Source organism: Megalops cyprinoides, chromosome 15 (assembly GCF_013368585.1).
Source record: "Megalops cyprinoides isolate fMegCyp1 chromosome 15, fMegCyp1.pri, whole genome shotgun sequence".
Classification (NCBI taxonomy): domain Eukaryota; kingdom Metazoa; phylum Chordata; class Actinopteri; order Elopiformes; family Megalopidae; genus Megalops; species Megalops cyprinoides.
The window spans coordinates 20,655,538-20,680,764 of NC_050597.1; the positions used below are offsets into that span (position 1 = coordinate 20,655,538).

The following is a 25,227-nucleotide window of genomic DNA, read 5'->3' on the forward strand; positions in this document are numbered from 1 at the left end:
GACATTCCAATGCAAAACAGTGATGCTTAAAATTCGCGTCGCTAGCCCAATGTTGGTACTGAACTATGTCTTGCTGCGTGTTCTGTGGAGCACAACATCTGCAGGACGATGTACTTGCTCTTCTCACCTCGCGCTGGGATCTTTGGGGATAACGAGGTGGGAACGCAAATGATATGGATGACAAATGGGTCCGAGGCCATTAACGAGGCCCATCTTTTACTTAAATGATGAGAACAATGGTTGGTACGTTAGTGTCAGTTTCTCACCTGTTTTGTTAGGATTGTAGCATAAAATATTTTAATTAAGCGATAAATCAACTAAGTCATTTCAGGGCAGTCGACATATACTTACGAGAAATATTTTTAAACTTCTCTCTACACACTGAATGTTTCAAATGGCAAATTATGTATTTCATTAATACACGTGCCTAATATGGAAGGTTTTCACAAAAATGCCATTCAGCATTATATACATATACAGTTTCTTTAGTGAAAAATACAGTCAGTATTATAGACTGTCCTAAATTCGCTTGGTGAATCTGAACCATAGAAACTTAAGATTGCTGAAGGACACGACACATGCTAGGTAAGAGTTGTAGTACGTGAGAAGATTGGATGAGGTTGTTGAATTTATAAGAATTTCATTCTCCAGGGTCTGGCTGGCCGCCGTCATATACACAATAACTTGCGTATGCAAAACCTGTCCAACGTTAAATCCAGTGTTACAGACCACACCACCAAAACACATTCCAAACTTCGCATCAAGCACGGGCCCGAATCATGCTACTTAAAAGAATAAAGTACAATGAACAGATGTGCACAAACAAGCTGACAATTTGTGAGGCTCTTCGGCCAATGAGAACGGGCAGATTGGGCTGGTGCGCACGGGTGGGCGGAACCCAAAATACACAACACTCCCCGAGCAGGTAATGCTCACAGCCAGCGCAAGGACCCGCATTTGCAGCTGCAGAGAGCAAACGAAGTGCACCGACAGTCTGTCCTTCATAGCTTCACTAGAATACGAACACAATACGAGTTTGGGGTGAGCCGCGCATCCTCTACTGTGAATCGTTTTCCGTTCGCCCAGGCCTGTTTCTGGATATGTCCGGACGTTTTCCTACAAAATGCTGAGCAGAAAAGTATCCGGTGCGGGGCTGTTGAGCACGGTTGCGGGGATAGATCGTGGAAGGGTTGGGGAAAGGTTACAGGCGGCATTGGCCGGACTGCAGGAGTTACATTTTCTCAAGGAGAGGCAGGGCGATAAAGTGTTTTGGGCACTACGGATGGACCGGGACGAAACAGTGTCCCAGCCAAGCGCGGAGAATCCAGAACTTGGGACGGAGGAGCAGCGACTGGAGGCGACTTTGACAGCCCTTAAACAGCAGCTGGTGAGAGGCACTATTTGCACTGTTGATCGATCAAAAACAGCTGGTAATATTTCCTATGGCAAATGTATGAAATTGAAGATATCCTCTGGGGAGAAAATATTTTACAGGGTTTCAGTAATGCAATTCGCGACAGAGTTATGTAGATAATTTGACACACTTTATCCGCCGCATCTCTTTAAATCTAAGATTTGGCGCATAGCTTGTGTCTGTGCATGACCTTGCTGTCCAGGCCGTAAACAAGTTAAACAAGTGTTCCGAAATTGCGCACACATTTACAAAATAGTGTCGGTTCAACATATAGGAAGAGGACTGCGCAAATTCACGACGTATGGCATTCAGAAATGTTAGTAATACAGTACTGTCGATCCTTTCCAATTGTGTAAAATAACCACGTTCCACAGCGGTTGACCAGTGGCTCGAGATCAAAGCGCTTGTTTGTGCGCGAGCGCTGCAGGGGGTATCGTGTCATAAATCAAGGTTCATTTCAGGACCTCGAGAGAGCGAGAGAGAGGGAGGTGGGGGTGCGGTGTGTCTCTGATCATTAACTCGCTGTAAGTGGAGTGGAAACAAAATCTGCCCCAACACCTTTAGGGTTCGCAATTCACCGCTCAATAATGGACAATGTGAGAATTATTGGGTTTTTTAATTTATGTGAAGTTTTGGCAAGTTGCGGTCATCATGCTATAGGATCGAGGACAGAGTATTGGGAATTGATGGGCATGTTTGCATGACAATTCTTTTGTGGACAACCTCATCAGTTGTACGATGCATTGGCGTCTTCCCTGAAATGATTTGCACCTGGTTTTATATATCCCATCTTTCTACTAGAGAACGGGCGAAGCACGCAGAAAGGCATGAAAATTACAGATAAAACTCCTCATCGTGCATGTTGAGATTGACGATAACTTGTCACTGATATATGCCCACTACTATTTTAGAGTCTCAGTAAATAGCATAGGACAAAGGAGTCTGAGGATCAACAGCCCCAAATGTTCCTGCTTGTGACACTACAGGTGCAAAGCTAAAATCCAGCCCCCTTCCCCCACCCCCACAGAGCTTTGAGTGGGATCAGATAATGAAGCTGTGATTCAAATAATTGCTGGTCCACGTTAGCAGAGGGTATTATTGAGCTTAGCTGCTTAAACAAACATGAGTTTTGTTGGAATCTCTCTGCCCCTTTCTGGGGTTATGGAGTGGTCAGGTCATTCTCTGCGGGGGAGAAATGAATTATCCACCAGTAACACTCCTGGCTCCTTCTTGTCCTCACTCTGTTAATAGTCAACCAGTTCCCTCTTTGTTTCCCGAGTTTGGTATAACCTCATCCCCACAGCCATGAGTGAAGGGAGGAGATCTCTTCCCAATTCTGCTCCTGGATAAGATGTATTGCATATTGACCTAGTTGAACACCAGTGTCGTGGGCTGTTGGATTAAGAGATAAGCATTGCCTCTGTCTACCACAAAAGCCAGCTGGGGGATTAATGTACTGACAATAGTTTCCATCTTAAAGAATATGGGAGGGGTGGAGGGGGAAGAAGTTTGTCATTAATTCATTTAGATACCAGATTTTTTTCGAGTAGTCTTACTTTGACTTTGAATCAGAAAAGCCTTTTAAAATGTTTTCTTCCACACTATTCCTCTGACACATGAATCTGTGCTCACCGTACTAATGCTGTGTTTACAGTCTCGGCTGCGCAGACAGGACGTGGGGTTGAAGAGCCACCTGCAGCAGCTGGACCAGCAGATCAGCGAGCTGAAGCTGGATGTGTGTAAGGTCTCCACCGAGCAACTGGAGAGCGACAGCAGGCCCAGCTCAGGTGAGCACAGACACGCTGACGCTGCTACGTGCTGTCACACCGAACACACCACATACTCACTGATACATTGTCCTTACCAAGCTGCAATGCATATGAGCCATTTCTTGTATGTCCTACAGGTTTCTATGACTTGAGCGATGGCGGTTCGGGGTCTCTGTCCAACTCCTGTACTTCTGTGTACAGTGAGTGCCTGTCCTCTTCACAGTCCAACCTCCACCCCACCCCCTGCCCCCCGGGCCCGAGCCCGCACTGCCCCCCTGGACACCCAGAGGCATCCCGCCGGCGGTCTGCTGACGAGAGCGCCGCCCAGGCGGAGCAACCGCGAGGAGGCGGGGTGCGTCTGGGCAGCAGCTGGATCCGCACCGGCACGGCCGGCGCTGACCGGGCCCGACAGAGACCCGTCTCCACAGGTGAGCAGAAACCTATTAGGTCTTATTACCGTTTTTTTGTTTCTTATATGTCCTTATGGAGGGTAACCTCATAGCTTTAGAGTATTTTCCATTCATACATTTAGATAGCAACTGCAGGAATTTAAGTGCCCTGCTCCAGACATCCACAGTAATGCCACACCTCCAAGTAATTAAACCTTCAGTCCTCTAGTTACAACACAGTAGGTTGATGTTTAACCATTATGGCACAGTGCCATCACAGTGTTGCTGAATGTGTTGATTTATATATTTATTTAATGGTACCTTTCAGGAGACCTTGACAGGATGTTGATCCCTGGTCTTGGATTCTACAAGTCTGCTGACACGAAGAAGCCTTCCTTGAGTCACAACATAAGGTCCTCTGTTGTAAACCCTAAATTTCAGAATAACTTGGTGTCCCGCAGTGGCACTGAGGTGTACCACTACCCCAGCCCCCTTCATGCCGTGGCCCTGCAGAGCCCCATCTTCTCTCTGAGCGGGGATGTGGTCACACCTGGGGCCGGAGACACCCCTGGGACCCAGGACGGGGCCACTCCTGACTCTGACTCTATGCAGTGGAGACCAGGGTGCACAGAAAGCAGGCCTGTCAGCTACATTAACAAGCTCCTGAAGCGCAGGCAGGGTAAGGTCAACCTCCAGAGTGAGGCAGGGAGAGACCAGGCCCAGCCCCCCATGAGGAGTCACACGGAGGCCACTGCCGGAGTCACCAGGGGGTCAGGACTAATCTGTGGCCTAGCGTCCAGGATGCAGGAACACAGTCTACATCAGCGCTCGGCAGAGCTCCTTACAGAGTGCTCAAGGCTCCCACAAGCCCCAAACTACGGTCAGGAACTGGTGAGCAGTGTCAGCCATGCTTCCAACATGAATCACATAGAGGAAGTGGTGGCCTCCTGTCACTACGCTTACCAAGCAGCCAGAGAATCAAACCCCAAGGACGTCACCGTCACCGCCCCACCAGGCCAGAGCACCCGGGCATTGGAGGAGGGCAGCAGGAATTCTCAGGTTGGTGGAGACACCCTCAGGGGTGAGGTGTTGGACAGGAAGGCAGCGCAAAGGAGGGCGGGTCCAGCCAGGAGCTCCAGCACAGAGGAAGGCAGAGTCTCTGAGGGGCCCCTCTCCCGCACGGCCCAGCCAGAGTTCGTCCACGCCCAGTTTGTGCCGGCGGGGTCGCAGCGGGTGAAGGTGAGGCAAGCCGACAGGAAGATGAAGGCGGTGCGGCTGAGGAAGAAGAGCTGCGAGAAGCTGCGGGTGACGAAGCAGCTGCACCTGCAAAGTGAGACGGGGAAGGAGGCCGGCTTCAGAGAACACAAGCAAGCAGGGGCAGGGAGGGTGGCGCAGAGGCAGGCCGGCTCTGCTGGGGACGGGGGTGGCCAGTCGTGCTCTGAGAGCAGCCTGTCAGGCTCCACCCTTCCCAACCACTCCCGGCTGCAACCTCAGTTCGAACCAGGCCTCAGACCCAACAAGGCCCACAGGGCACAGAAGCAGGAGTGCGTGCCAGCCGACCCAGGCAGAAGGAAGCAGGTGGCCCGGAAGTGGCAGTCTGCCGTTGAGATCTCCGCCAGGATCAACCCAGCTGGCTCCACCCAGGGTCAAAGGGCAAGGGAGACACAGACCCAAGGGGCATCACGCAGGGCTGGGATGGTGCGCAGTGTGAGTGCCAGGCCCCGTTCTGGGCAGTGGGGGCACCCTAGCCTTAACCCCACCACCTCCTCCTCTCATCTGCGCAGTTACAGTTCCAGGTACCCGCCAGCCCCCTTCCCGGCGCAGCGCTCCCGTTACCCCCCACGGAGCGAATCGGAGCTGTCTGAGTACTCTGCGGACTGCACCTCCCTCTTCCACTCCACCATCGCGGAGAGCAGCGAGGGCGAGCTCAGCGACTTCACTGCCAACCGCTTCGGCGACAGCGAGTCCAGCCACGACTCCCAGTCCTCCTCCGAGTCCGACAGCAGCCTCTCACTTGAGGAGGGGGATGAGGAGGAGGAGGAAGAGGGGGGCCTGGTGTGGGCGGAGGCCGCGCTGGGACCCACCGCTGCTGGGCTGTCCCTGCACCAGCCCCGCCCCGAGCCCCCGGCCTGCCGTATCAAGGCATCCCGTGCCCTGAAGAAGAAGATTCGGCGCTTTGAGCCCGCCGCACTGAAGGTGATGACGCTGGTGTAGTTCTACCTGGTGCAAGCATTCAGGCCATAGAATATAGCTTCATCAAGACAAACTTTTTTTAGTTCATTTTTTGTGCTTCAGTGCAACAGTAACACTGGGACAATAACATTTGATTGGTTGAGTGATTGAGTAATTTACAACCAGTGTTGCTGTTAACTGCATTCCTCACAATGACTGTAGAAACATGAACACAATAGATAATGTGGATAATGTGGTTGGCTCCTTTTTCAGATAAAACCAAAAGAAAAATCAAAAGTTCAGAATAAACATAGCCTATATTTCTTTTTATATGACACATATGATTTTTGATTTAATTTTTTCTCTCATGTATGCTCACTAAGCATCATATTCCAGTTTTGTTAATAAAGTACTATTTAATGTTGAAATTAAACTTGCTGTGTTGTATTTTATGAGTATGTGTTGCATTTTCTAAGGTTGATGCCATTTTGATGTGAAACAAACACCACATCAAATACATGGAAAAAATTGGCTTTTTATTTGTCCTTACACAATCCGACATAGATATTTACTGGGGCTCCCAGCTGGCTCTGTCAGATGAGGCATTTGCTATGATCTGGGTTTGAGCCCAGCTGTGTCCTGAGCCGACTGGGAGCCCACAGCAGCAGAACAGATTGGTCCCGTTCCGCAGAGGTAGGGGTGGATTTGTCAGCGGGGCTTCCCTCGGCTGCATCCCAAAAGCACTAAAATGCGTCCTCTCTTCAGTTTCTACATCTGTTCTTCCTCAGTGACCCAGAAACCGGTAACTGGTCGTGTATGAAGAAAGCAAGACATTTCCTCGATTGTCTCCTCTGACAGAGGATGCATTGTTTTTCGAGGATTCAAAGATTTATGCCTCCCAGACGTGTCACACACCGTATGTGTTGCTGCAATAACATAATTTATACAGGAATATAAAAGAGTGTATATAACATATAAGTGGCCAGAGTAAAATGACAAATCAAATGTCCAGAAACTAATAAATTATATTTGGACAATAATTGCGTCATATGGATTTTACACTCTGAAAAGTTCACTCTGAAAAGAGGTAATAGTTTAAATCTTCATTTAAAAACCAACCCTTTATACATATGGATGAAACATTTTGCTAAAAATTGTCATATTACCCTATTGCTTACATTTAATTAAACATATCTGCTCTAAAGAGGGAAGGTATTCCTGCTAAATGTCATATAAAATTACTAAAGTTCAACTGAGCAAGGACGCTGCATTTCCTGCACTGCATTAGCTACCTCCTTTTCTCCTCAAATCTCTTTGTTGTCTCCTCGAAGGGTGTTACTGAGGAATCAAAGAAGAGATGTGAGGACACATCTCTAAAATATTGGGATGCACCCCTCATTTCTCAATGCTGTGAGGCACCCTGTCATTGGTCGGGCGCCTGTAAGTCTCTCAGATGAGTGTCTCCTAAGTCTCTCCTCGTCAGTGGAGGTGCACCTATCCTCCAATGGGTGTTTGCTACGCTGTAATGTGGGTCTTATAGTGTGAAAAATATATACTGCCAGCATGTGAGCACATGAAAGGATTGCATTCACTATCCTACGCAGGGCTTATCATGATTGGGGGGGGTGCAAAAAAGGGCAAAAAGCATGTAAAGGAAATTAACTGTAGAACATGCAAAACAAGAAGCAAAATACCCTCTTGGTTTATGTTGTTTTCAGGATGCATGAGATACCCTTCTTGCCAGGGTTTATGGCCGAGTTTATTTCACAGACTATTAACCCTTGATTACTGAAAAGGTTTCAAATTACAGCTCACCGTCTCACGTCTGCCATAAAGACAGACTTTTTCATGACTTCAGCACAGCTCCCCTGTCCCCTTCCCGTCAAACACACAGGAGCAGGGTGTAATTACCATGGATGTTCAGGTTAGCTCAGGTTTCGTGCCGAAACCGAACAGATATATTTGACTCTGAGCTGTGTGGGATTTAGTGGAAATGACAGGACAATAAAGAGGACCTCATCTGCAGGTCGTCACAGACGATTGAACAGCAGGTTGCTGCGGAGAGCCTCTAAATCTCATTTTTAAAATCTGGCCTGGTATCTTTCCATTAAAATTCCTTCAGTTTTAGGCAGGGGGGCTGGATGGCAGGTAGTGCAGCTATTGGCTTTGGCAACCTCCAACCTGTTCCCCCTCGGTCTCATTCAAAGGTATAATCTTTACTGTCTCCTGCCAAGTAGGAATGTAATGGCCTTCAACCTCTCATCAGCTTTAATCACAGCCTGACTGTGATTCGCTGTGGCTCTGCATCTGTCTCCTGTCCAAAGGACAGGCAGAGGACATAGGCTATTCCCAGCATTCCATCAAGATTTACTTCGAGGAAACTGTCAGGGATTTTATCTCTATGGATTCAATAACTTTTAACTACATCCCCATGGAAGGACAACTGAACTATGCTAATGAGTGTTCTATATTGGCATTACCCCCACCAGTCAATTGTCCAGTCACATTATAGGGATTGTGAAGAAAAAAAAACTATGTTCATTAGTTTTACTAAGAATCCCTTTGATGCAGAAAACCAGACCCAGAGACACTATAAACACCAACAATGTAAATCTAATCTGCAGGGCATCACATCGGCGAACGCTATCAGTCGGGTCGCATCATTGCGACAACTCAGGCCCGCATGGATCTGGCGACCTCTGAACCCTGGGAGGGCCGCGGGTTCACAGCATTAGCCCTGTTGTTTCTGCACAGAAACAGAAAGCGCCGACTGACCCCCTGTCTTTGATGTGGGGGTCTGCCAGGCTTGACCTTGCGTGTTTGGTTCGCCAGATGCAGGCGGGGTTCTGTCTGAGGGCACGTTCGGAGACAATGGAGTAGCCGGGTGCCGCTGCGCTGCGCGACCCTCAACAAGAAATCTTCCCTCAGCTCTTTTGTGTCTCTTTTCCCCTGTTGTTTTTCCTTTTACCATCCGATGTAAAACTTCTGTGCCTTGTTTTTTCTCTTCACCCAAAGCAAGGTTTTAAAGTGAGTGGATGACAGCCTGAGGCTTTGCATCCCTCTTTTACTTCTCTGTTCAGATATGTTCGTTCACATCGACACATTTAAGACCGGGGGGAAATGTGGGGAAAATTGACCATATCTGGAAGTTACACTGTTTCCCAGTTTCTTGAAAAATCAACGTGACAATTATAAGGTATCATTTCTGTTGAGATACATGGAAAAAAATAGTGATGAATTTTATAATGGTGAACTTGAAATTCTGAAAAACTTGAAAACAGCAAAAAAATCTCTCTCTCTCTCTCTCTCTCTCTCTCTCTCTCTGATTAATTTCACCTCAGTAATTCAATCGCATTTTCATCTGTAACGGCAACCATGGAAAGTGGCCCATCTTGTACATATGAGCTCGGTGTCACAAATCAGATGGGAAATCTCAAGAACAGGTGCATTACTACAGCAAACATTGAGGTGTCCCAGTGTCATGACTTCACTCGGTACTGTGGTTGAATGACGGCAAAACAATAATAGTTTTCATTTTACTACCCATTGTGACTGTTATTGAGCTGAAATGTGAGCTGGTACTGGGCTTGCTCTGCCAGTGTGCCCTTGTGCAATATAATTGCTTCAGCAGTGTATCCAGCTATATAAATGGAATATATGCAATGGAACATGTAAGCTCTTTAAATTGTCATGTTAATGCAAATAAATAAGAGCAGGAGAATAGGGTTGGACAACAGGTCAATGTGAGCCTAGGGGGTTATGTGGCCAAAGTCGTAACTCACGGGACAAGGGAGGGGTGTGCACCTGCATGTGGTGTTCGGCTCGATGCGTGGAGGGGAGGGGTGATGGTTGTAATAATTTAAAGGGCTCCACGGGGGGTCGTCAGTGCAGACTAAAGGATTATGGATGTCATGCAGGATTTCATTACATAGATTACTGTGCCGAGGCTTCGGGACAGGTCCAGAAACAAGGCCGCTGTGTCTTGCGCATGAAGTACTCACATTCAGCTGTCCAGAGCACAGCTTTGACAAACTGTGGCCTTTTAGTATTGTTCTATGCATACGTATGTTTCTAAATATCAAATTATATGTATAATCGCTTGCATTTTTTTATTTTACTTTGATTAGTTCTGTAAAACAAACACAAACAGTGACATCTCCCCTTAATCAGTCTATGGAATGTTGATCATTCTACTGCACTATGGTTTCTGGATCTTTTGGAATGACTGACCCTCTGGATGGACATCTATCACTTCTTGGAGAGGTGTATGGAAGAGTAATTCAGTCTCTGTACAACAGAGTGGTTCTGAACTTGGGGCCCACAGGAGTATATGAAGCCATGTCAGGGGGGTACGCAAGAGGTATTTCAGACAGGAAGGTGTATTGAGTGTATACTGCGTATGACATATGTAAAAGCACAAAGACAATAACAACTGAGTCACCATTGAAAAGGGGTACGTGATGCCTGAGGCCAAGGGTTATGCTCACTGAAAAAGGTTCACAACTACCGCTCTATGTGAAACTGTTTAAACACAAAGCAAACCACCTGGATGAAAGGATGCACCAAGAAGATTAAGTATCAAGGCATATGGACAGGTGCTATTCCCAGGTCTGGCAGATCCATTCTGTGCTGATCTCTCTGATTAAGTAGAGACAAACCCACGTCAAGGTGCGAAGCCACTGCCAGTGTAAGAGCAGACAGTCCCTGAAGGAATTCTACCGATCCACACTGTCGGAGAGCTTTTTGCCAGCAGTCACCTGCTTACGCAATTCAGTTCTCTGTCCTTTGTCTCTCTGCCAGCTTTGATTTGTCTCCCTTGATTACAGCCTCAACTGCCAATTATAGTTCCCTGTACACGTCCAAGAAGAGAACATCCTCCTTAAATCACATATACAGGGAAGTCTCTCCCTCTCTCTCTCACACGCACGCACACACACACACACACATACTCTCTCTCTCTCTATCTCTCTCTCTCTCTCTCTCTCTCTCTCTCCCTCTCTCTATCTCACACACACACACACATACACACACACACACACACACACACATACTCTCTCTCTCTATCTCTCTGTCTCTCTCTCTTTGAAGTCCACACGTGAATGTACCCTACTCAATATATATAGATTTAGACAATGCATAATGTGGGCACTACTATCTACCACAGGTAGTCTTGCAGTCTCTTCGTCTGTATCCACTGTATCCATGTATTGATTTAAAGGCCTTAATCCTCAGTGTTAAATAGATGAGGATGGGAGGGAGGAGGGTAGAGTTACATGCACACACATGCACACAGAAGGGAAGAGTAGAATAGTTACAGTTCAGCCTGTCACACACACGGGGGAGGGGGGCAGAGTTACGGTTCATTCCTGCAGACTGTGCTCTGAGCTGCAGCAGGGTCAGATGTTGGGGGAATGCCCCAAGCCAGACACAAATCAGACCCTGTGAGGAGGACACTATTGCTGTCAGAGTTCCCATAATCTATCACAGCCTCGCCCTTGCCCAAATTTCCCACGGGTGCGGTGTCCTGACAGGACAAGCCACAGGTATTACCTTACCGTCCTGACTACTTAAGTACACAGGCACTAATACACAAATGCCCTACATGACAGGGCAATACTTGATGGGATTCATCCATCTGCAACAGTTTTGTTAGTACCATCACAGACATGTCCTGGACATGACCATAAGAGGTCAATGCCTCTAACACCATTAAGGCTCAGGTTGAGAAAGTCACACTATTTACATGCTTGGATGTATATTTGAGAGGCATGTCACAGGAAACAAGTTGATGACACACAGAGCTCCAAGTCTTCTCTCTGCTTCCCAAAGACAGTGTAACATCTCTGGAGCATGAAAAACATGACAGCCAAACGCAAAACTAAACAAAAAGAAATCCCAAAGTGTGTCCAATGAGCAGGTGCTAATTAAAGAGAGGGAAGGCCTGGATGAGGTTACATGAGTTAGTGTGGGAATGGGGGTTTCTTCTTTCGCCCCAGTGAGGTAATCCTAAACACAAACAGACCCTGCCCTCCAGGATTTACGTAATTCAAAACTCCCCTGGCTTACATGCCCTTTCCAGATGTTAGCCCTTCCATCTGTGGGCATTATGAGTGTAAGGGCGTGTGTGTGTGTGTGTGTGTGTGTGTGTGTGTGTGTGTGTGTGTGTGTGTGTGAAGTGTGTGTGTGTGTGAAGTGTGCATTGTGAAGTGTGAAGTGAGTCTCTGGAACACCTTGTTTGACCATTAGGTTAGCACCACAGGGCAGCAGTGTAGAGTAGTGGTCAGGGTCCTAGTCTCTGGGCCTGTGTGGTCCCACATTGGTAGAGATGCTGTAGTTGTTCCTTTGGACAAGACACATAAACTGTTGTTGTTCCAGCCAAAACCATCCCATATAAATGACTTTCAGTGTTGTAGAACAAACTGTGAGCAGTGCCTTGGAAAAGGGCTAAGCCAATTACATGAGGAAGGTCAGAATTGGTTCAGTAGCTCTTCCCTTCAACTAGTCTGGTTGGCTGTATTGTATCTATGCTAACAGGATGTATTGGTTTAGTACTGTTTTTTGTAGTGTGGTTGGAAAGCATGCATGTTAATGAGCTAGTTCAGCTATGGTGAGGTTACAGTTATGGCTTCTTCCGTTCATGCTACAGTGTTGAACATCTCAAACCCCATCTGTCTTACAGCACTGAATGGCTGTGCTAAACCCTTGCATACTTGATTACATCTGTTCTACAACACAGATCACCTAACACCTTATTTGTGCTACAGCAATGAACAGTAATACCATTCTATAACATTGATTGCTCCACACCAGGCACTGATCTATTGGTCACAGTATGAAAAGTATGAGATTTTTTTTTTTAGAAACCATTGGTAATGATAAATATTTATCAGTTATCAGTTGCTTAATTACATTGATAGTAACATACTACTTATGCATACATACTTACTTATGAACATACTATTTGCACGTCATTCTCTATCAATGCTATTTAATTTTTGACAAATGCTATGATCTATTTTGTTAGCAGGTAGCAACAAATGATATTCAACCTTTAATGTGATGTGAAAGAGCGACCCTGGGTGGAATCTGACATGGTGGTCAGCAACAGTAGAAAAACTCATTCAAGCCATGATGGAAAGGGATTCAGGGAGAGGCTTTTGAATTCTGGTGAAATAGCAAACCACCAGTGGAAATAACAGACAAGGAGTCCTTCCACTAGCCTTGAAGCATGGAGAGGTAGATTGATCCACCCATGTGGCACTGAACTTGGGCCTGTGCCAGGACATGATGACCAACCCCCTCCAGTTTCCAACCAGTCAGTAGCATCTTTGTAAAAATTATGATAGCATATCAAAAATCAAAACTGACCATGACTGACCATGATATGGCATGATTGTGACATTGATCTAAAACCAGATTTATTTGTGACCAATATTACTAGAGTAGCAGGACTAGAGTCCCTGTTTTTTGTTGTTTTGTTTTGTATTGTTGTTTGTTCTTCAGAAAAAATAGGTGCGCCTTTTGAAGTAACAGTTGAATGAAATATTGAGCAGAACACCGAACTGAAAGAAGAACTTTCAGTGAACCGGTGAACTAGCAGGAACCTGACCCTGCCCTGTGACTGGCAGGCAGTTGAGCTGATCCCCTCCTCCCACCCACTACTGCCCAGGAAGAAGCCCTGTGTGGGGCAGCCCTTTGTGTCTGTTTTACTGTACATATGAATGGGGAAGGCCAGGAACTCCCCGCCTCATGAATGACAATGGCTGTGAGCTGTGTTTGAGGACTGGCGCTTCTGGTTGTGAGAGGAAAGAGAGAAAGGGAGACAGAAAGAAAGAGCAGAAAAGAACAGAAGAAAAAGACTGAGAGGGAGAGAGAGTGTGTGAGAGAGAAACAGTAAACAGAAAAACAGAGGGAGAGAGACTGAGAGACAGCAGGCATGTATAAGACAAGGAGAGTAAGATTTGGAGATATTCTAACATATATTTCATGTGAAGACGTGGGATATTTTGAAGCTATGCCATTGGAGCAGAGCTTTAATTTTTATAAGAGGAATGGAAAGAGACAGACAGAGTGAGAGAGATGGGGGGGGGTGTATGTCAGAATCAGGGGCTCGTGCCAGCAGAATCTCCAGTGTCACTGCATCAGGAGGTACCAGAGGGAGGGTGAGAAGAAGGAATTGCCCTTCCTCCCCCTTCACCTCAACAATTCTGACCTTCCCCCAAAAACATAATCCCCCTTCGAAGGCCTGTGTTTGCCCTGCATTGTCCACTCAACCCACCACGCTGTGGTCACAAAGTGGTCAAAAGTTCAATGCATGCATACCACAGTCATGGTCCACAAACACACACACACACCAGCCCATTGGGCAGGCTACCCAAAGGAGAGCATTGTGCTGAGCGATTTGCCCAGTATTCTGAACTCAGTGGGCCTCCAATTGTTTGGAATAGGAGGACAACTGTGTGTGAACTCCTCCATTGGAATAGCACACTGTTCCCATATGTGTGGTGTGTGTGCAACACTGTGCATATCTGTGTGTCTGCAGATGCCTCTGTGTTTGTATACGTGTGTGTGTGTGTATGTGGGGTGTGTGTGTGTGTATGGGTGTGTGTTTGTATGCATCTCTACATGAAAGAAAATGTTTTAGTGTTGCAATGCATATGTTTGTGTGTGTGTGTTTGTGTGTTTGTGTGTGTGTGTGTGTGTGTGTGTGTGTGTGTGTGTGTGTGTGTGTGTGTGTGTGTGTGTGTTTGCGCGTGTCCGTGAGTAAGAGTGACACTAAGCAATTATCTCAGTGAGACACAGGGTTTTCTCAGGCAGAGGGGAGCAGTTGCTTGGGGGTAAATTGCAGAATCTTTCTTGCATTGCTGATCTGGAAGAAGTGGTCTGAAAGTGTGAGGAGAGCGGTGGGTCCAGTTCCTGCTTCCTGTTGCCCACAGGGAGTCTGAGATGGAGGAAATGAGGAACCGGCCTTACAACCTAGAGTGCTCTCTTGTCAATACACACTGAATAGCAGGATTAAATCTTTACCAGAATCCACAGGATTCCAGCTTCCCTCTGCTTGCCTAGGGATTGAAGCTAATTTCTATTTCAGTTTTAATTTAGTCTAAAAACAAGCCATTTTTTGTAACAGTTTGCCAAATGCAAATGCACCCTGCATGCATTAATGAAACATACTGGTGAAGATTCCATTTCGGTGGTTATAGCTAGTACCACTTTACATTACCTACAATGAAAGTCTGAAACACACCATTATAAGTAAAATAAGTCAATAAAATATATATGTTATTGTAATATATGCACTATATAAAACATGACTTGTGTCACATATTATAACAGTTACTGCCTATTGAATAGATGCAAGATTATGTACATAACCTATTTGCAAACATATTAGTCAATCACGTGCATGCAAGGAGAAATAGATAATACAGGTACTGATATTTGCAGTTTATGTTGAAATTTGCTTGCTGACTTAGATTTTGAATTTTATAAAAAAAAAAAATTCTTGTTATGAGGAAAAAGACCTAAGGAAACCTATTAATTCAGGGAAGTCATTACAATGACAGAAAAAAGTAGGCTCACAAATGTGTTTTCCAGATTAAAAAAATAGACAAACAGGCCTTTACAGACCTCTGCTGCCTGGTTTCAGGATCTATCTTCAAACAGGCAGCCCCCCCTTCTTACACTCCCCCCAAATGGTGCTCCCGGCACATGTTAGACACAAACCAGGCTGGACAGATGTGGGGGCACAGGCTCCTCAACACATGCCATCCTGTGGAGCAACACAGATGAGCACCGCAGAGGAGAGAGAGAGGGGAGAGAGGGGGGCAGTACCCCCCCACCGCCCACCCCCCTCATCCCCAAACTGCATCAGTCAGCTAATTATGGGACATCAAAGGACCGCAGGAACAGATGTCCCACGAGCCATCAGCCGCCATCAGGATCCTCAGATAAGATCAGAGAATGAGGGGGAGTCACCAGGACGTTCCGTGATGCTTTGATGGCCATGCCCAACCACCACTCAGACGGGAGCGAGGTCATCAGCCTTGGCCCACCCTGGGCTCATGCCGCGCCGGGCCTTCCGCCTCACTGTCAACAGCATCAGTCAGCCCCACTCCATCTGGATTACCTTGACTGTGCAGGCCTCCCGTGACAGAGGGGGGTCATGACTCAAAAAGGAATATGGGTTATGTAGATTTATGGTTACCTGCAAACTTGTCCACATCCATCCTTGATTCCCTGAAGTGTCTTCAGAGTTTGAAAACTGACTTGGCTCCGTTTGGATAGGAGATTGCTAACAGATTGGTAACATGTATTAAGAAAAGGAATTTGTCCATCGGTTGGTTGACTGTTCCCTGTTCCCCTGTTTACTGATGGATTGACTGTGTGTTTGCCCTGAGAATACATCACAGGGACAGTATAATATGACTAAAGGAGCTTTAACTTTTGCTAACTTTAACTTTAATGTATGCACACCTCCACCGTTGCTACAGATAGGTCTGCTGTGGATGTCAAACTACGGACCCTCTCCCCATCACCCTGCAGATATGAGATATGTTTAGTTTGCCCTCATTAAGACCAAAATCCCTGGTAAAGTGAACCAATGGTAATATGCTTCTGGCTGTGGAGATCAACATCATTTATTGTAGGCCACACTGATGTATTCACCCTACACCATCATGACCAGAAGCCAGAGAGGGAAAGCTTGTCCTTTTTGTCTTTGTTCTTGAATAACACCTCAATCAGACACTTCCTTGCCCCCTCCCTGGCCCCCCCGCGCTTCCCACTCTGTGTCCTTCCATACGGGTCATAAATCCACTGGGAGTGGGGCAAACAATGGCCATTTGAAAGTAGTGGATTCCTAGGTTTGGGTTTAATGGACTCAAAACCCTGTGATCTATAAAAACATCTTGAACTTTAGAAAGACTCTCCCCTTTGTCTCACTTACTGGCAGAAAACAAAACACTATCAGTGCCATACCAGAAGTCAATTACAGCCTTTATTGGCAGGAAGCTTAAACCTCTCTGGAACCTCAGACCTCTCTGAATATTTGTTACTAACCTTCTTTGTAGCGCTGAGGATAAACATTTATTTTGAGATAATAATACCACTTGTCAAATGTTAGACCCATGAAATTGTGTGGGTACATTATTTTAATAATAGGTGGGATTCTTGATGATGCTCTCAAGAGATCATGCAGAGCTGAGAATGGGTGTTACTATGATGGGGACATGCATACAGGAATCAGCTTCGCCAGTTCTATTCAAAACTCAGTAGTGCAATATTCCTTGCTATTTTTCATTTCAGAAGCCATTGACAGTGAAATGACACCTTCATAAATATATTTGTGCATACATTTTTATTTATTTTTAACCCATTACTGTCAGTTTATTTAACTTAAAAACATGTTGCATCATGTGGAATCTATGAGGGAGCAGCTTCCCTGGTTTGTCACTCAGCAGTATGACGGAGAGGATGGAGTGGGGGACTTAATCAGTCTGTTTAATCTTCCATGTGAGGTGGTTCTAGCTGGAAAAAAAGAGTCAGAGACACAGAAATACACACACCCACACGCCGCATCAGGGAATATCCAATTATATTCATCCAACTGGAGAGTAAGGTGCTCGTTACGGGGACAAAAACACCTTTTCCTTGGGGTCAGTGGTTTGCCGTTAGTGGTGTTTCCGTGTCTCTGAGGCACAGCCAGCGGTAAGCGGCTCGGTCCCTTTAAGAGCCGGGAGGCAGGTCCCAACACGCCTGCGTGGCGAGAATCAGAAAAAAAAAGGTGCGAATGGAGATTCCGACTGTTTTAAATCCTCACTTCCAAACATGCTCACTCATGCAGGGAGAGAGAGAGACAAAGAGCGATGTGAAGAGGAGGTTGAGATGAGCAGGGATAAGCAGTGATGAAGGAAGAGGCATTGAGAAAGATGGGAGGGATACAGTGTGAAACAATTGCACTGGAAACATTGCAATCCCCCACTCTTTGCAGGATGAAGGGAGAGACAAGCGTAGTAAATGCGCAAAGATATGGAACGATGAACAGGGGTGCACAGTATGGCGACAGAACCGGTGAGGGAGGGGAATGAGCGAAAGGCTCACTGACGTTGTCCTGTCAACACCCTTCTTGTCTTTCTCTGTTTCTGTGACCTCGGCCGGCCCTCACTGAACTCACAAATGCACAGGAGCCGTTACTCTAATTTCAGACAGCTCCAAAACAAGACCCATGAGACCCCTGGCACCCTGCCCAGATCGGCAGTGTGCTCCTAGGGTCAGCTGCGAGGTCAGAGGGGGATGTAGCTTGACCGATCACCCAGAATGCACTGCATCTCTAATAAGTCTATAGTCACCATTCCACTCAGCTGTAGGCTGTAGGCCATCTATGCCTGGGATGAACTGAAGTGTCTACAGTAAATGTATGTTTAATTAACCCCGGATATGACAAGCAGGTTCTTCCAATCTGCGCAATGTGAAATAGCATAGCCAGACAGCATCCCTCGCAATGCTCACTCCTACCTGTGTATTGTGGTCTCCATGGATTGTCAGTAGTTCACACTGCAACATAAATAAAGTTGTGGTGTTCTAGTAACAAACAGGTGTGGTAACCCAAAGGTAGCTAGTTTGATTTGTTCAGGAGCTTAACCCAGTTGGCCTCAGCAAATATTCAGCTAAATAAATGGATAATATGTAAAACTATAAGAAAACAAACAACAAACTGTCAGAAAACACAGGTGAAAAAACACCAGTATTCAAACATGTATTCAAAGAAACCAATAATTTTACATTGCAGTCATGCAATTATTTTGAGACTGTACGTGTTCTAAAAGTTCTGAAAGTTAACACTGTAAGCTCTCTCAGAGAGGATTGTGGGAAGTAAGGGGGTGGAGCCACACAGGGAGAGTCACGGGCAGGGGAACAGCCACCAGCTGATAACAGATTCATCATTGTTCCGTGATGAAGCCCATGCATTTGAATGGGTCCTCAATGGGATCCCTCTGTACTCCTTAACAATAACATTTAGTCTCAAATCCCCCTTCATCTCCTCTCCTCTGGTTCTTAATTAACATCACAGCATTGGGGATAAAGGCCCAACGAGCTGAAAGTGAACCTTTTTTATGGCTCTCTTTTAGCAAGAAGGCCAGTGGACAGACTGTACTCATGTTTCTGGTCAAAGAACTAACATCTATAGTTTATTTCTCTTAAGTTAGATTTTTATGTTGCATTTGCAGACATGTCCATACTTACACAAAACACAAAACTGCGACATTTATGTGTGTATGTATCTTTGTAAATGTATGAGTTAAGGTGTATATATTTCTGTGTGCACGCTTAAATTAATACTACATCTATGTGTATCTTTTTATTTGAGATGTGAAGTTTGACCAGATGTCATGTCTTTTGGGTTCAACCCCCACAGTCAGAGCAGCTCACTGAGGGCCAGTTGGTTTGTGGATTAGCACATGAAGGCCGGGGCTGATCTTTGAAGTGCCCTGACAGACAGGTGGAGTGGCTGAGTGATGTCACAGATGGCCGCTTTCTCTGAGCACGTGCTCAGAGCTCTTTTGTGAGTCTCCTGGTGGATTCTGTTTTGTTCATTCCGGTCTGCTCGATTGCAGGTCACCTACCTGCCTTTGAAGGGCAGCTCTGAAGCACGCATGAGTGCATTTTTTAACTTACATTATAGCTACTTCTACTTCTTCAAGAAATACAATTCAGTGCAGACCTGCTTCTGTTGTGTTTAGAGCTCCATGCAGCCTGTAGATACACATGTAGGTGTAGGTGTTTGTAGGTACACATCTCCTTGGCATTCTGAACTTGCCTGTTTTCTTTTCGCATTCTGTGCTTGTCTCTTCTGGATAAGGGCGTGCACTAAATAAATACATGGCAATAACAAAATTATGTGAGGTACAAGCAAATCAGGAAAGGAAAGATTGCTTTGGCCTTAACGATTTGAAGTGTGAAGAGAGTGAGATCAAGGCTTCAGGCCTTGTTTTTTTTTTTTTTTTATAAGTATCTGTTCAATCATTCCTATGCAATTGCTCTGAATGTATTCATTCCATTTTATAAATATCAATCATGTGCATTTGAGAGTCAATTGTCACAAAAGGGTGGATCCAGGATAAAGTAAAATCAAAAGCAATGGGCATGATCACTTAGAATCACTATTTCCGCAGATTATGTCCGCAGGTAGAGCAAGGTTTGCAAATGACAGAGGGCGACGCTGTGATGGATTTATCTTGGGCAGGCTGGCCAAGCAATCTGTCATTTCAACTGCACGGGTGAGACAGCTTGAGCTAAGAACACAGAGAGGTAGCCATTGAGTTCCTCTCAACAGCGAAAAGCAGCAGGCAAATTCAGGGGCTCGGCGTTGCTGAGCATTCATATTTCACAAAGGTACCTGGAGTTATTCTGACAGTAGCTTGCCGGTGCTAAACCCTGGCTCTCAAGCAAGCTAAATCACAGGTTCCGTTGCCTCGATTCAAATTCATGTTGCGGGGGCTGGCGCAGCCATTATACTAAATTACATGAGGCACCGAGTGCGTCTCCATTAAAATGGTGAACGAGGCAATGTCTGCTGATTACAAGCTGAGGAGTACGGGCTATAATGACAGCGCACACACCCTCTTTCCCTCCCTCCGTACCTGTGGTAAATTATGAACCAACATGAATGTGAGCTAATTGAGATGAGTCATTGCTTCCCTGCCAGTTCCCAGCCGTGTGGAGTCAATCGAGTGAGTCACAGTTGTGGTACCAGCCTCCTTGTGGCACCAACACTAATTTTAAATACAATAAAAAAAGAAAAAAAACACCAGAGGACTGAAGTCATAGAAATATTAAAAAGGTCAACAGGGAATCTCCTCAGAAAGCTCTAAGTATTGCTGTTCATTGCCGCACCCTGCTGTTTTAAGCACGGCAGGGCCTTCTGTGTCCCCCAGACGATCAATCACAACTAAACCCAGTATTGACCAGTTTTTCTCCAGAGCAGCTGGATCAATACAGGCCTGTCGCCATCCCCACCCCTATTCGCTGAAATATGTCTTTAGATATTGATTAGTGGTCAGGAGAAGGGTGAGGACCATGCCATGGTTCTGTCCCAGTGAGTGAAGGATAAAAACGAAGAATGAACAGGTCTGATGTGACCCATCCGCCTTCTCCCACTCCCACTGTGAGAACCACAGGACAAAGCACCATTTTTGTGAAATGAATAGATTATATTAGTTTGGACGACTTTATCATCTACATGGGGATATTGTTTCCACTGCTGGTGCAATAAGGCAGTCAACAGATGACAGTGCAGGTCATCACATCGCATTCAGAAACGAGGTCTGTTTATTTTTCACTTAGACAGAGGAGATTAAACTCGCAGCCAAGCTCACTCTCCTGTATCACAAGCAGTGGTAAATTGCACCCAAAGGGAAGGTTTCAAAACAGTGATGTAGAGGGAGCTTCATATCTTCATAATTTTCTGGCGCATGATAACTCAAGTTGCCAGGGTGGCAGTAGAGAGTAGCACTTTCAAATTCAAATCCAAGACAGGGGACAGAGTTGTACCCTTGAGCAAGGTGCTCAACCAGAAAATGGTATATATACATTTAATATGAAAAAATGTGAGGTGTGGGAGTTAACCTGAATAAAGTCACTTGCCAATCAAAAGAATACAGACTAATGAATACAGAAGAGACAGAAAGAAACAGCAAACAGACCATAGCCTATGCACACTGGGGGCACTGCCAGGGCATGGCACAGTGATCACTCTCCCTGTCAGAACCAGCTGACAGGGGCCTCTATTGTGTGTTGCCATAGTGCCCTTCAGAATTATGCCACAGGAAGTAGGGGCATTCTGCTTCCTGTGGATGGTTGTCAACGCTGGGACAACAAAGGCTCAAGTATACAAGAAACAGATTTGAAAAGCACATTGTAATTGTAAATCAAAGTCCTTGAGGCTTCGTCTCTCCATTTTTTCAGAAGTAAATGTTCCCAAGAGGTATCAGTTTTAACACTGACGGCAGTAATTGTCTGCAGTAGTGTGCCAATTCAGCAGCCGTATGGTTGTCTGTATGCTTAGCTTCGGAAGGTTGAGGTATAAGCCAGGTCACACTAAGTACTTTAAAAATAGTTCTCATTGCTTCCTCTGCTTGGAACTTGGCATTGAAAGAGATGGATTATGGGTAATTTCCCTGTGATAGACTGGAGTCCTGCTCAGAGGGTGTCCTGGTACATTAAGCTGCTTCATGCCATGCATGGGATGAGCTCTGGCAGTACAAGCTACCCAGGCTCAAACATGGCTTACCTACATATGTGTTACAGTAGTATGTGTGATATAACAATAAGCACAGCCCTAATTGAGTACAGGTGCAGACACAGCTGCGGTATAAAACACACAGGGTTGTATGTGCACAAGACAGAGATGGAATCATGGAATCTTCTCTCTCTCTCTTGCTTTCTTTTTTCTCAGGTTCCATTCTCATTCCTTCTCTTCCTGTGTGCCATAATATAAATATGCAACGAAAGCAAAGACTTCAAAATATTAACAGTACTGTCAAACTAAACTGAACTATTCAGTGCTGTTAAACTGAGTTGATCCTCCTCCCAGACAGCATGTCTATGGTCTGTCCCTTAAGCTGACAGGTGATAATATGTTGGGGTGATCCTTCTTCCAGGGACTCATATCATTTTGGGTTCAGTTATGTGTGTGAATCGGGGGAGGAAAACATTCAGTTTATCAAAAATATCTCCCTTGTCGGAAGTATTTCTCACAGTGTAGAAGTATGTCTCTGTCTCAACCTCTTCTGTACCACAGTGTAGTCACAGAGTCATCCTTTTTCAGCAGTTGAGCTATGGTCTCTTAGATGTGTATGGCCAGCATCTGCCTCTGCCTTGTGCTACCAGGTATGCTGCCATTGTGGGTTTTCTGTTTCGGGTCCTACTTACAGAATTCCTTTTGTGGGTTTTCTAAGGGTGTTTGTACAATTTTGTAAATTTCTCACATTGGGACTCCATGCCTTACTGCAATAGAGTGCACGCTGAACAGCACTTTCAAACATTTTTGGCCAAATTTTGTTGGGGGGAGGTTTATACTGTGAGCCTCCTCTTTAGGGCAGAGAGAAGACGTCTATCTCAGAGAATCACCCATTGACCTGTATTCAGGGATCACCCTGTGGGCTGGGTCAGGCTTTGCAGCAACAATCGGACACACAGGATATGTGTGTAAGTCACATACACAACTTCAATGCATTGTGTGCTCCCAAATCAACAAACTTGCTAGTTTATATATAACCCTACAGTTCTAGTGGACTGTGAAAATAGCTCCCACACTGTTGCAAATATTTCCAGACAAGAGTATCAGATAGACAAACACAGCAACTACACGGTACGTCAGACCCCACGGTGTCTCTGTCACTTCATTATGTTCTCTGAGGGGAACCTGGCTTGCGAAACTCTCATAATGACTTCCTGCGGTGAGATAAACAGCTTGTTCACCTGACAAATATTTTCAGCCCAGAATTATAGCGCCAAGGGCAACGAGAGGTGAAAGCGCTCGTCTCAGCCGTAATGGGCTTTGATGCCGGGAGATGACATTAGAAGGGTTGCGAGTGAGGTAAACACTGGTGGGAGCATGAAATCCACCTCGGGACATCCCCTCCCTGAGCTTTTAACCCTCCCCTCTGCTGGCATGTCAATCAAGTGCCTGTTTACGAGGCCTTTTTTTCAGCCAGGTCTCCACACGTGTCTGAATTGCAGTAAACTAAGGTGCTGATGATGCTTCTGTATTACTGTTCTGTTGCGCATGAATGGAATACTTCATGGCTAATCTTGTAATCTGATGATTGTGTGTGCGTTTTGGGGATCATCAATGGCGGGGGTGGGGTGAGATCCATGTCATTTTCTATAAATTGATTCTGTTGTTTTGTGTGTGTTTGTACTACATAGAGATAATATAAATTGATTGGTGCTGGATTTACCCACCAGTTCTGGCTTGCCCTGCAACACTGCTGTTCAGTGTCAGAGGCTGGGGAAGTTCTTAATTGCTTGAGTGGATTTCGGCTGACAGAGAGCGGAGTGTATTTATGGGACTGGCTCTGAATAGGCCGGCAGTATTCCACACGGAGCTGTAATCCCATCTGTTTTGCCGCGCATGGCTCCCGGGATCTGCCTACTGCGTCTGCGACGACCCGCTTGCGCTGACACGGCAAGTGGCCCCCGCGAAGCGCGAACACAATCTCCCCAAGTGTCGCCGTCCCTAAGGCAGCACGGCAAATTTGCTCTAATGAGATCAGGCGTTCTTGGCGTGATGGGACAATTGACGCTTTTTCTAAAAAAAAAAATACAGTCCCTGTGACAAGTGCTCCTAATGTAAATACTCCGGTCATTGAGGGCAGCTGGGGACTGAATGATTGAGCCGCCACCTGTCTGTGTTTACCGCAGGTATGGCGTGAGCGGCCTCCATTGTGTTCCATTAGACCTGTTAATGGTGATGAATGGTTAACGTAATCACCCAGGCAGCTCCCACAGGTGCTCAACTTCAGGACAGGTATGTATCTCCATCACATCACCCAGGTGATTTGCACCTGTCAACTGGCACCTGGGCATGTCCAGGCATGAGGTTGCCATTTTTAATATGCAGATGAGCGGCATTATTTGACTGAATGGTTAGAAAGAGCTTTAGAATGAAACGTTACATTTATCACATTAAATTGCATATTGGAATTGGAGGTGTCCTTATGCTGATCATGTGACCCATCTATACTGCATTATATTTGCTGTTGTAATTCAGGGTCAACGCCTTGTACAACGGTCCAAAAGCTGGATTTGATGTGTGTTTCTTTCTTTCATTTGGAACACTGTTAGAGGTGGATCCCCCTGTTAGTTTCCCACACACTCAAACCCTATCCTGGTGCTGTTGATGACTCTGCACCTGGCAGTGAAATCACAAAGAGAAAGGGAGAAGAGAGAGTGCGGAAAGAGGGGACAGAGTAAGGCAAAGAGGGAGATGGTAGGGAGAGAAAGTTAGAGAGGGATACACAGCAGGATGGAGATCGTTCTGCGGCTTGCTTGTGATTCTAAGAAAGCGGGGAGAGTGGGGCTTTGGTGCACGGAGCAGTCAGCTGACCGCCGTTTACCCTCCATTCTCTCCCCTCTGCATGTCTGGCTGAGCAGAACCCCCTGCAGACGCGGTCCCATGACGGGCTTAAACAGGATATTTCCGCACAGACATCGTCTCATGTCATACGCCTTACATCATGTGGAGCTCCCTGGTGACGGGTGACCTTTGATCCCCCCTGTCGGGGGAAACGCCATTGAAAGGGAAGTCTGGCTAATAAGACATAAGACAGCGTTCAGCTGGAAAACCAATATGGTGTCATTATTAAGCCTCAAAGATCCCCAGTCAAAACAGTCTGTCTTTCATTATGTCTCCACTCTCTCTCTCTCTCTCTCTCTCTCTGTCTCTCTCTCTCTCACTTCAAATGCATTCCAGATGATC

The 25,227-nt window shown here is 46.0% G+C and overlaps 1 protein-coding gene across 1 annotated transcript; it reads left to right on the plus strand.

The window, feature by feature from the left end:
* The first annotated feature begins 1,123 nt into the window (after positions 1 to 1,123).
* dact2 (dishevelled-binding antagonist of beta-catenin 2) lies at positions 1,124 to 5,786 on the plus strand. Its single transcript, XM_036547263.1, has 4 exons — positions 1,124 to 1,387; positions 3,069 to 3,201; positions 3,321 to 3,611; positions 3,901 to 5,786. Exons 1-4 carry the CDS (start codon positions 1,124 to 1,126, stop codon positions 5,784 to 5,786), a joined length of 2,574 nt encoding a protein of 857 aa, XP_036403156.1.
* Positions 5,787 to 25,227: the final 19,441 nt, after the last annotated feature.